This window comes from Lagenorhynchus albirostris, chromosome 17, assembly GCF_949774975.1.
Source record: "Lagenorhynchus albirostris chromosome 17, mLagAlb1.1, whole genome shotgun sequence".
NCBI classification, from domain to species: domain Eukaryota; kingdom Metazoa; phylum Chordata; class Mammalia; order Artiodactyla; family Delphinidae; genus Lagenorhynchus; species Lagenorhynchus albirostris.
The window spans coordinates 72356118-72369642 of NC_083111.1; the positions used below are offsets into that span (position 1 = coordinate 72356118).

The 13525-nt window shown below is 41.0% G+C and overlaps 1 protein-coding gene across 1 annotated transcript in view; it reads right to left on the reverse strand.

Moving 5' to 3' along the window:
* ADCY8 (adenylate cyclase 8) overlaps positions 1-13525 on the reverse strand; it is a 219170-nt gene that overhangs the window by 78588 nt on the left and 127057 nt on the right. Inside the window, exon 8 of the mRNA XM_060127469.1 lies at positions 12224-12421. Within this exon, the coding sequence (XP_059983452.1) occupies positions 12224-12421 (198 nt within the window). The remainder of the gene's footprint in view (positions 1-12223; positions 12422-13525) is intronic.

A 13525-nucleotide genomic window follows, 5' to 3' on the forward strand; every position in this document is an offset into this window, starting at 1 on the left:
CATTCCTTTGCAAAAGGATTCCTTCCCATTTTGGGCTCATTCTCACTGTGGGGAGGTTTTTTTCCTATCGATCCCAAGCCTGAGTCCTGACTCCTTTCCTGAATGTTTTAACTGATGACTTAAAAAAAAAAATGTCGGGCTTCCCTGGTGGCGCAGTGGTTGAGAGTCCGCCTGCCGATGCAGGGGACACGGGTTCGTGCCCCAGCCCGGGAAGATCCCACATGCCGTGGAGCGGCTGGGCCTGTGAGCCATGGCCGCTGAGCCTGTGCGTCCGGAGCCTGTGCTCCACAACGGGAGAGGCCACAACAGTGAAAGGTCCGCGTACAGCAAAAAAAAAAAAAAAAAAAAAAGTCACATAATCATCATTTGTCCAGACTAAAGTTGCATCTGGTTTCATGCTGTTCATTTCCTTCAGAAGTCAAGCTGGTTAATGACAAAGTATCTGCTGTACCCCCAGATCTTCCACTCAGTCAGTGTTTCACTGTGAGCAAAGCCAATTCCTTTTAACCTCACTTTTCTTAACTATCAAACGGGGGAATGAATACAATTCACAGGTTTTGCAGTGCTCTTTCATTTTACTGTATTTTATTATGCTAGAATTTAATAATAAATTCTCTTATTTTCAGGTTTGAACTCCAGTGCCTAGCACAGTCACAGAAAGGAATATTTGTGAAGATGAAACCAATCAAATATAAAATACTGGGTTTCATAATGGAGTGTACTTTGGAAATGTAAGGAGACAGAACTATGGAAAGAACGTTCCTAACTGGCTCAGGATGAGATTGAGTGATAATTCATTTCACTTCCTCTTGACTTACGAAGATCTGATCACTCTGGTTCACAGCTACACTAAGTTACACGTATTCTCCTTCCTGCCATAGGCAGACTCTTTATCTGGTCTCTGCTCTGTCCTCACGTGGTGCCACATATTCTTTTCTACCTTAGTGGTGAGCATGGACTCATCTAGAGCTGGACTACCCGGATGTGAATACCAGCTTCAACACTTACTAGCTATGTACCTTGGACAAATTTACTAGGTTTTCTGTGCCACAGTTGCCTCATCCAGAAAAAGGGGATAATAATAAAAACTATCTCGTATGGGTTGCTAGGAGGATGAAATGAGTTAATATATGCAAAGTGCTTAGAGCAATGCTTATAGCACATGGTAACCTTACATAAGTGTTTACTATAATCAATTAATTATACATATTTTTTTGCTATACTTGTTACCTTTTTGAAGCCTACTTTTCAACCACAGTGTTGCTTTCTAGAACGCTGTCTTCTATTTCTCTGTACAAAATTATATACCTTGTACTCAGTAGGGTCCCCCAAAGCATTGCTGACTGATTGGTCCATCAAGTTAGAAAAGATTCTTCAAAGGGGAATTATAATCTCGTGTGCAGTCTTTTGTTTTAGGAAAAGACTTTGTCCTTATTCCTTCCCTTTCTTCCTAAAAGATCCTCCATCAATGGGTGGAATTCTCCCTTCTCCAGGGACCTTTAGGAAAGCTGTCCTTGGAAATGACCACTGGGCCCTCATAATTCATTGAGTCCTTGGTCTGTAAGAGGACTTGGCAACTGTATATGTTACAAATGAGGAACTTGAGAATCAGATAGGGGAAAGAGCTGATCAAAGTCAATTAGCTGGTTGGTGGCAAAGTTCAGATGATAAGCCACATCTCCTGGCTCCTAGATCAGTGTCTTTGGGCAGGAAATGCCTGAAGACAGTAACTGAGCCAACTATAAATGGGATTAATACCAATTAAAAAGACCGTGCCACTTGGAACAAATTACAAATGCTTCCTTTGAGAGCTTAGATTAGAATTTTGATTATAGTCAGCCCTCTGTATCCAGGGGTTCCACATCAGATTCAGCCAACCACAAATCAAAAATATTCGTGAAAAAAAAACTCCAGAAAGTTCCCCAAATCAAAACTTGAACTTGCCACTCACCGGCAACTATCTGCACAGTACTTACACTGCATTTGCAACTATTAACATAGCATTTATATTGTACTAGGTATTACAAGTAAATTAGAGATTATTTGAAGTATAGGAGGGGATGTGTGTAGATTATATGCAAATACTATGTCATTGTATATAAGGGATTTGAGTGTCTGTGGATTTTGGTATCTACGAGGGGTAGGGGGGTCCTGGAATCAAGGCCCTGCTGATACAGAGGAACAACTGTATTATTACTTTTCAATCTGTAAGGCTTTGGTTGATTCAGGAAATGGTCAAAATCTAGTGTAACAAATTGAGTAATAATGAGTAATATCTAGTGCAAGGTGAGCAATAGGCTACATGCTTTATGTGGATGGTCTCATTCAATTATCATGACAGCACTTTAAAGAAGATCCCATTGATCATATCGCCATTTTGCAGATAATGAATCTGAAGATTAGAATCACTGAGTAACTCAGTTAGGACCTCACAGATTGTAAGGACGGAATCCAGAGAGCGCAAGGCCTCACTGGCTGCACTAACTGCTGCAACTTTGCTATTTTCAAGGTAAAATCATCTTCACAAGGTGCATGATCATGTGTCTTGTTGTATTTCAGTGATGTGGTTTACAATACAAAGAAAGAAAATGGGTTAAAAATTTGAGTCTATGTAAATCTTCATTAGAATGAAGGTGAAACATGATCTGGGCAAAGAATGGACCTCATAAACAGCCCATGAATTAGTCTAATAAATTGGCACTGCTGCATTTTCATGACTAATGAATAGCTCCTCAGCACAAAGCAATACAATGTAAAGAACCCTTTCCTTAAGGCCTAGAGGAGTGAACAAATAACAGGGAAGAAAAGAAAAGATACAGTGGATTTTATTAAATGCAACAGAATAAGAGGGACCACCGTCTTCGAAGAATTGAAAAATTGTTTTTAAAATGAATATTCCTACTTGATTTGATCAGGTCGAGACTTGGGTTCCCTGCTAAGGAAGGGGAACAGGAAGGACTTGTGTTCCATTTTGTTCATGTCTGTGGATGTCGGCTCTGCACGCTCTTGAAAGGCATATTCATAAATGAACTCAGAGCCAGGAGGATCTGTGGGTTCCTAGATCTGTCAAAAGGAAGCCTGGAACCCCAAGTGTGATCACACAAGGTAAAGCCCATTCTAGATTGTTCCTCCCCAGAGGTGTGACCAGGGAAGCTAGCTTGCAGAGGTGATGAACAGAGCTTCTAATTTGCTATGTTTCTGTGCCTGAGACATGCCCGGAAAATCTTCCTAGGTGGGTTGGAGGGAAATCACCCCGCTCTGCTAGATCCTCTTCTTCGACCATGAGCTAAAAGGTACTGACTAAATTCTCACATCCCTACCAGATGTAGAGGATGCTTCTAACCATAGCAATAGTCTAGTTAATTGTCCCAACTACAATGATTCTTCTGGTCTTTGTTTCAAGTGTGTATGTGGATTGAAAAATTTTATAGGTGGAATGGTTTTATTTGTCACCTTGGTCCAGCTCTTAGTAATGCTGATTTCACTCAGTAAAACCTCTCAGAAATGAGCCATTAACTCCTGTCTGAGTGTGATGGGGGAAATCAGCCCCTCACTTGAGAGCCCATTCCACCTTTGGATAAATCTAATTTGAAAAACAATTTTCTAGCACATCTCTCATTAATATAAATTAATATGTTTGTTAAAGAAGAATCTCAACTGGGACAATCTGCTCATTTTGCCTGAGTGAATGAAGGAATGTAACGTCTGTTCTGTTGAATTCATGCATTATGGAGGATGGCACTGGCTAGAGCTCCCTTAAATGAGACCATTTGGGTGAAAAGCAATTGCAATAAAAAAGCTAGGAACTAATTTTCAATAATTTCATATTTTGAAATAGAATATATTCCCTATCCTGGTGTCTAGAGTCTAACCAAATCATTTTCAAGAACAATTCTACGAGTGACAGGTGTATCTGAGGAATGTCTCACTGGTATATGTCTTCCCAAGTAACTTGACCTTTGAACAAAGTAGATTTCCTCATAGTTAGTAAACTCACAAGGTCATGCTAGCATGTATTTAAGATGGACAGCTTCAGAAGAATGAGGCTGGAAGGATGCCATCCCAGAGATGACAGAAGACTCAATGATAATATGTTACATAAATATTTTTGATAATGACAATATATGGACTTCCTTGGTAGGGGGATGGATTGTCATAGGAGACTTCCCAAGCAGAACTTCATAAAGTTTCCAACCCACCATTCTCCCAGCTCACCCTCCTCCAAATCTCCCATCCTTGGGAGAAAAGACTCTTCCTTTCTTGACTGGCCCAGTCCCCCAACAGTGAGAGTGATAACTCTTTCTTTATTCCTTGCCTAGAAGCCCCTGGTTATAGGTGATGGTGACATCCACACATGAAACACTAGGATTACTTTAAGGACTGAGCTGATGACCTTTAGGTTGAAATCATCATAATTCTATCATCCTACACTACATTATTATAAGTGAAATTGGTACTCCTGACTCTGAAGGTGCTGGCTTTGTGGGACTGGAGCTAGCTAATTGGTCTGATAAAAAAGATACAAGTGAAATGGCCCTTGATATCACTTGACTACCTAGAGGGTGTAGAAATAGCAGGAATTTTACAAGGTAATATCAAGAATGTAAAGGAGTCTCACTTAGCTACTGTTTGAATAGGGATGGATTTTTTTTTCCCCTAAGTCTCTTTGAAATCTGTCCTTCTTACCTGAAGGAGGTGGCCTAAATAAATATTCTTATTATTCTGAGCCTTATTAGAGAAGTAAAACTCAAGAGTAACCTGACCCTATAACAGAATAATTCCTTCAAAAGAATTTTTAAAAATAAGATCATGAAAATGAGCAGGAAGTGTCTAATTCAGTTAAATGAGAGAGAACACCAAAGACCACTTGGTTCAGTGTTCCATGTTCCTCTCCTCTGCATCTAAATAAGAAGTGGTGTGTTTCAACAAATTTTGAACGTCTCCGAAAATAGACAAAAGCATTTTTCTCATTACCTAATTCCAGAATCCAACATCTTAATCCATCAGATTATTCATTCATTTGCCTAGCCTTCTTTGCTTTGCTGAAATTCCTCCTTAATTATTTTAGTCTACTGGAACTCCAATAGGAGTTTATGGGAAGAAGAAACATTTCAAAGTCTGTGATACATTTTTCCTGAAATCTCTTAAGCCTCCACTTAGCTTTGATTTTCTTTATTAAAGATAGAGAAAACTGAGTGAAGTTCTGAACAGAGATAAGAACCACTTGTACTCAGCCAAAGGACTATCTCAAGGTTTCCTTGTGTGACACATCCTTGTTTTTATGTGGTTACCGATGGAACAAAAGTAATATTAAATGAATGTTTAGAGAATTTTCAGCACCGAACTTGGTTCATAGCAAGCATTATCAATGGCCTATAGGTGTGTACTTGCTTAGGACACACCTTTAGGTACTTATATAAATCTGTATTTATGAAAGTCACGACCCTGGTACCCTGGGATACTAACACATTAACACTGCTCTCCCCCCGACCCTTTTAAACAAAGTAGTTTCTCTAAAGAAGCTCTAGAAGTGTAAGATTTATTTTAAGTGAGGGTGTAGCCTCACCCAGAATTGGATTGGCACAGAATTCATTAGGAGGAAAGGGAAAACAATACCTATTGCATTTATTCAAACACCTATTATATGAGTATTATGTCACCTAATTTTCAGAACAATCCAATGAGGGGCAGGTAGTATGATCACTGTCATCTCACTGAGATCAAACACCTTGTCCTGCAACACCCAGCCAGTATCTAGCAGGAATTGGTCTCAAGTCATGTCTACTCAGTAATCAAGTATATGTTCTTCCCTCTGTCTTTTAGCAAAGACCAAACACTTGTGAAATAAATGAAGCTTTTTCATGTGTGCCCATCTGAGTGATGGAAAGCTACCAACTTGTCAGTATCCAATAACGATCGGTAAATTAATCCATTGCACCCACATCTATTTCCAAAGTGGGATTTGAACCAAGGTCTCTTTGACCCCCGAGCCTGACCTCCTGGGAGCATTGGGGGGCTCATGGAGACATTCCTTCTAGGCCTGTCTGAGGCCATGTTGGCCTTGAGTATGGACTCGGTAACTTCTGGTGTGACCTGGTCTCTGAAGGCACGAAGCAAGTGACTAGCCCAAGTCCTAATGTGCCGCCAAGGACAGAGGAAGGCGGCTGACAACTCAGGACAGCGGAATCCCAGAAGGGTTTTCTCAAAATACAGGTCCCCTTGCAAAATCAGACTCTTGGGGGCAGGGTGATGGGCAGTCACCTGCATTTTAAACAAGAGCCCCAGGTGATCCTCAAGTTTGAAAACTATCATCCTAGGACAAAGAGGCTTTTTATTGCTAAATTTGTAATATTGACAAAGGAGGCCTGATTTCTCAAAGAAAAAAAATTCAGAATTTAACAGAAAGATATCAGCATTGAAAGAAGGAAGGAAATCTAATCATCATTGATATGGTTTGATTTTAACACTTATCCCACTAGAATACCCACATCAAAACATAAATTTTCAATCAATTTTGAAGCTTTTATTAAACATCTTAATCTTCAGTCAAGATGAGGAAGTTGCCTCATTCTGAGATGGTCACGCTGTTTTTGTAACACTAAGCTGAGTGAGGTCACTCCAAATAAGTGTTTTCATGTTATTAAGCTCTCTTAAGGCACTGAAAGTTTTGGGTTGGTTTCTCTGGCCTGGAAACATTAATAAATAATTATAACTAATTGCCTTCCCCCATACTAAGCTTTATTCAGAGTCTTGTCCTAGAAGAGAAATACGGGCCAGAGCCTGAGAAATATCACCTTCTTGTTAAGTGTTCTGGGCTTAAGTTCTTCACTATATAAAGAATACACACAAATCCATAAGACAGAGGTGAGCAGCACAATAAAAGATGAAAATTAAGAAAAAAGTTTAAGTTACACAATTAAGATAAATGGACAGATTGCACAATTAAGACAAGTGTGCAAATCACAAAAGAAGAAATATAAAGACCAAAACATAAAAGACATACAGAAAGACATTCAACCACAATAATACATTTTTTTAATGGCAGGAAGATGCTGCTTGTATCTTATCAAGTTGGCAAGTTTTAAAAAGTATAGGCATAAGTTTTGAGCATGATTTCAGAACGCACATCAAGTATTTTAAAATGTGCATCTCATACCCACTCTTACGATTTTATCCTGAGAAAATAATTAAACATGGATGTATGATTTAACTATGACAATGGTCATTGCAACACAATTTATAATTTATAATTTATAATAGTGAGAAACCGAGAGAAAAAAAGCCCCAAATGGTTAAAACATGCACTGGATTAGTATGCAGTTACAAAAATTATTTTGTAACTGAACATTTAATAATGTGGGGAAAAGCCCAAGCAAAAATGCTTAACACTATGTTACAAGGCACGATGTATAAAATGGTCCTGTTTTAATAGAAAAATTGCATAGATAAGTATAAAGAATCATACTCATGAAAGACTCATGACAGATGCCAAAATGTTAACGATGGTTATCCCGGGTTGTAAGATGACAAGAGATGTCATTTTCTTCTTGCCTTATATGCTTGGTATAAGCTTTTGCTGGTGAAAATGAATTAATTTTTTTTAGGGAGAAAAATAATTATATATAATAAAAGAAAAAATTCCAATATGATTGATAGTATTTGACAGACAGGTCATGTTTCCTACATCTCTTTACCATAGTTCTAATCTTTGTTTGCCCCTGAGATCTGTCAGCTCCCTTAGGAAATTTTAGCTGGAAACTAAAGAAGGGCGGAGGATTCTTCTGTGAAATCTGGGAGGAACTGGAGGAGACCTTTGAGGACAGGATTAGGGCCCCTTCCCCATCCTGGGGTCTTCCCAGAGACCTCATGGGGTTGCAGGGAAGTGAAGATGTTGAGAACCACTAATTCTAACCTGGCCAAGGTCTAAGCCTTGGGTCACATGACTTGTCACCCACGTGATTTTTGAGTGAACGGAGGTGCTGTTTATAATTACACTCAGAAAATGGATGTAAACCAGGCAAACTAGCACATGTGTTCCTCATGACCCTAGGGAATTCACAGCCTCATAGCACTGACTGCTGAAAGCTACTAGGAGCTGTCCAACTATCTCATTTCACAGATGCGAAAACCCTGGAACACAGAAGGAAAATGTGCTGCTCAAACTTGGCTGAGACAAATGAGGCACGAGCACACTTTCCTGAAGCTTAACTCTAAGGATTCCTCTGTGTGTATGTGGGTGAACCACCATGAAATGACACGGCAGGGAGTGAGCAAACCTGACAATCGTCTCTCCTGAAACTCCACTGCCAAGAGTCAGATCAAAATGCTCATTGCAGCTCTATTTACAATTGCCAGGACATGGAAGCAACCTAAGTGTCCATCATCGGATGAATGAATAAAGAAGATGTGGCACATATATACAATGGAATATCACTCAGCCATAAAAAGAAACGAAATTGAGTTATTTGTAGTGAGGTGGATGGACCTAGAGTCTGTCATACAGAGTGAAGTAAGTCAGAAAGAGAAAAGCAAATACCGTATGCTAACATATATATATGGAATCTAAGGGAAAAAAAAAAAGGGTCATGAAGAACCTAGGGGTAAGATGGGAATAAAGACACAGACCTACTAGAGCATTGACTTGAGGACATGGGGAGGGGAGAGGGTAAGCTGTGACAAAGTGAGAGAGTGGCATGGACATATATACACTCCCAAACGTAAAATAAATAGCTGGTGGGAAGCAGCCACATAGCACAGGGAGACCAGCTCAGTGCTTTGTGACCACTTAAAGGGGTGGGATAGGGAGGGTGGGGGGGAGGGAGACGCAAGAGGGAAGAGATATGGGAACATATGTATATGTTTAACTGATTCACTTTGTTATAAAGCAGAAACTAATACACTATTGTAAAGCAATTATACTCCAATAAAGATGTTAAAACAAACAAACAAAAACCCAACCCATGTCTTTTGGTTCTTAGAATTCACAAAAAAATATCCTGAGACCAGCTGCGAGGTAATCTCCTCAAGGATTCTCCTTAACCTGAGTCTTCATTCATTCAACAAGTATTTATGCAACACCAGGAGACAAATAAAAGTCCCATTTCTCATAACACTTGCTAGATATGCTTATTTTTATAAACTAATGTAACCAGGAAGTGTCTGGATGACATTTCAAAAGAGTTTTTTGTGTTCTCCAATTCACGAATAAAGGTGGAGTGGAGAACAGTTTCCCGTGTTCCTATATCTGTATATTGTTTGAACAGAATTTCTTTTCTGTTTGAAAAGAAATTTTCAAAAATTTCTTCCCTACAGAATTTCCAAGGTAAAATCATTCTTTCCATTTCCATTTTTCCTTTCAGAAAACATACTTTTATGGTTCAAACGTGCTCCCAAGAAGCAGTTAGGGCAGTGGGAAGAGAAAAGACTGGAGTCACAAATACTGTAAATATTTCAACAAGTCTAAGATGCACAATTTTAACCCCACCTTTTAGCATCTCTGAAATCAGAAAGTATCTTAACTGTCAAAGGAGTCTTGAAACATGAGAACTTCCAGGGAGGTTTGTGATTGCTCCTGCTGGTCACCAGGGGGCAGTATGAACCCAGAACCATTTTAAATTCTCTGCCTGACTTTTTTTTTTTTTTTAAGATCACATTGAGTGTGTGAACTCAGGGATTTCATTTTGGATTCAACTTCTTGGAGAGTTCTTTTTTTTTTTTTAATCTAACCAATACCCAGATAGAGGCATGTGAATTTCCTCACTGACTCTGTCTGCTGGGTGGGTTTTTTTCTGTTCATTTTTACCTTGTAAGCACAGCTCATTGGGTGGTTTTTCTTAGTGCTGCATAGAAAAATCAAGCACCTCACAGTTGATGGTACCTCAGAGTCTATGAAATAGGCATCCAGGTTCTGAGAGCTATGACCTCTCCTTAACCTCTAGGAGGCTCAGTTTTCTCTTCTGAAAGCAAGATAGTACTGTTTCCCTGAGGATGCAGTAGACCGATATACAGAAACACCAGGCACAGAGCAGATTCACACTGATGCTGTTCGCTAACTCTGCAGTCCTGTGGATTTGAAGACCCTGTTACTTTGGTAAGGTTTCTAGGACCCTTTCTTACTTGATCTCTCTCCCAAACCCCTGTCCTGTGCCTCCCACTTCATCCAAAGTTCAAGGAGAAGAGGATGAAGCTAGCATAGGATTGTCTTCTTCGGACAAGGGCCTGGGAGAGCAAGTCCCCAGGGCTCCTGGGAGGGGCAGTGTCGTGAACAGACAAGGGCACTGGCTTTGGGGTCACAGTGGGCTCAGATCGCAGCCCTTCTACTGACAGTTCGAGTTTGGCTAGGCTACCTAATCATCTCTCCATGTCTCCATTTCAGCAAATATAAAATGAGCCTCCTAATAACATCTACTTCATACTGTCACTGTTAGTCAATATGTGCAAACAGCTTAGAATAGTGCCTGGTATTTGGTAAATACCCACTGACTATGACTTTTGATATATCCTCTGCTCAGCAGTAACGCAGCCCCTGGAGAGGGTCTCAGAGCAAGAGTCACGAGGGCCGTCTCTGTGACACGAGGGGAGTGAACATTAGCTGATGTGCCCACTTGCCTTCACTCCCGTCACCTACACAACGCAGAGCACACGCTAGGTGATGCAAAGCTGGACTAGTGGCTACATCCCTGCATGTCCATCCAGGATGCTGCCCTCTGCTTCTCCTAGAAGCTGGTCACAGAAATCAACCTCAGATACACTGTACCTCCCCTAGATCCATCCCCCCTCCAACACCAGGTGCCTGCAGGTGCGGGCCAGACACTACTGAATAAAACACATTAGAAATTATCTCTAGTCTGCAAGGGTCAGGTCATTAGTGAAGCAAGTACCTCCTTAGCAAGAATGAATAAAAAGGTTTTGTATAGCTCTGGACACAGATATTTACACAGGCTCATTGAGAAGATTCTTTGCGAGACCGCCCTGCTCTTCCTAGCTCCTTCTATGTAGCAAGCAGGAAAGAAAATGCATTTAATTTGGACGATAAGCCCTTAGTTATATTACTAACAAGAGAAGTCCACCTGCTATTTGAGGGGGACTGTTGAGCAAGCAAAATGTTTCTTTTCCTTTGTTTTGTTAGTACATAGACATGATACATTGCAAATGGTCAATCACAGGTGAAGACAGTACTTTGGAGTTTGCAACCTTCAGGGAGTTTATCAAAGAGATTCGCTGGGAATAATGCATGTGCACAGAAGTGTGAATTCTCCAAGCCTAGGAAAGTAGAATCTCCCAGGCAGCTGATTAGACTCACAAAACATTGTTCGCTGGAGCTTTGCACAGTATAGAATCAAACTCCTGAAATTTGCTTGCAAATTCGCTGCTGTTCTTGCCGGAAGCTCCTGCAGATGCCAAGCACCTCCTGTGCTCAGTCAAAGAAGGTCTGTCAGCCTCCATCCGTGCAAAAGAGCAGCCCAGTTAAGCAGGGACAGCACCACCTCCCCACTACACTCTGCAGTTTGGAGCTGGGCTGGGAGAAGGGGCATGGAAAAAAGTCATCAGCAGTACGGTAACGCGGGCTACTTTTGAACAGTTGATCTGATCAACGCATTGCCTGGAGCCTTTCGTCATAACCTAAGAGGGAGGCACGCCCATCATCCTCATTGTACAGAGAGGACTTCGTGCTCACACAATCCTTCACTTACTGACGGTCACCTAGCAAGGAAGTGGCAGAGGTGGAATTCGAACCCAACTCTGAATTCACAACCCACCTACTGTGCCTTACATCAGGGGGTCTGAGCAGTGGACGACTGGGAAAATAGGAAAACAGGTGTCTCCAATCTAAGAAAGACAGTGTTTATCATTAATGCTTGCATTAGGTTGTCGGGTGCCCTCATATATTACGTTACAAGTGTGGCAGATTCACCTACAATCAAAGGCACGTGGGTGCCAATGACATTTGGGTTAATAATCTCAAAGTGGAAGGTACTCCTTTGTTCTTTCCGTCATCTTTTCCTTAAAAAGCAAAGCTGAGGCTCTCTTTATCTAACCAGCATCTCCTTACATGGCCTTCAGTCTACTCATGATTTTCAAAGAGAAAAAGACAGTACCAAACCAACCAAAGAAACAACAAACACACCAACCAAAACCACAGCCCCTGGGCTCTCTCCAGTCCCATGAACATTTACGACAATTTATTCCAGAAAAAAGAGCCACTGTGGAGACCCAGGTCTACCTTGTGCTCCAGGCTGGAATCTTTAAACATCAGTGAGAATGGCTTGATATGCTCTCTTCTCAATTTATCGCCACTCCGCAAGTCGATGGTATGTTCTATTCTCTTGTTAATTTCCTCAGGCCCAGACTGGACATGCAAAGCTTGTGCAAGATGGTTTGGAAGTAGATTTATTGAATTTCTTGTTAGGGCAGCCAGAGTCTAGGGGGAAAGCACATGCAAACACAATAAACCTGCTAGTCCCCTTTGGATTAAAAAGAAATGCAATGTGTTCAGATTAGGTTGCATTGCAAACAGTAATAGCAATCCATGCAGTCGTATTCAGTGAGACCTACAGAAGTTGGTAAGTTAGCATTTGGTTCAGAGAAACACAACCTGGCAAAAATAGCACATCAAGAGGGATATTTCTCTTTCCTCTGCGTAGGTGCACTGAATTCCCTTGGTTCAGGTATTTGGACGTGTTAAAAGACCCTTTCTCTAACCAGGCACAACCCTGGCATGAGAGAAAGAAAACCAATACAAATAGCAGAAAGGAAAACAGATCTGAAAAGTCCATGGAAATGATCCTCTCCAACCAGGTAGACTCCACATTTCCATGTGGTCTTTCCTTTAATTGTGGTGGAGAGGCTTGGGGACCAACGGCTTGCATTTCCTTTTTTAGCATTCCTCGCTGACAGCCAAATGAGCCAGGATCTGCTCCTTAAACTTGGTAACGATTGTTAGATTTTTACACTAGACGAACGTTTTTTCCCCCACAGACCATTATATATCTATATCTTCACATAGATATATGTGTTTAATTTCCTTTAGGCAAAAAAATGCAAAAGCAGTTTCAGCCTCTCACCATCTCACAGGTTAAACAGCAGGAGCTGGGGAAAGGCACAGCCCCCGTGGTTGGTCACTGGGTGTGGCCACATGGATGCAGAAACAGCTCTGGCTGATGAAGACACACCAGATTTGGCAGGGAGGGCTCTGTCTCCTGGCAATTTAGCTGCAGGTGACAAGATCAACTGGCTGGATCTAGCCAAATGCAATGCTCACTCACAGCTCCAATTTAAGACAACTTCTTTATATCTTTATATGTCTTCTTTATGTCTTTATATGTCTTCTTTTAAGACAACCAAAAACATGGGAGTTGGAGCTGGAGAGATATAACGACAATGATGCTCATCTCCTCCCTCAAAAGATTTCCTTGGGGAGAGGTATAGGATGCTGTACATCTGTAAAGGGGAAGAGAAAACTCTGCTTCTGTACACTCTCACTGCATCTTCATCCCGCTGCCAGCCTCTCACCTTGGCCAATGTT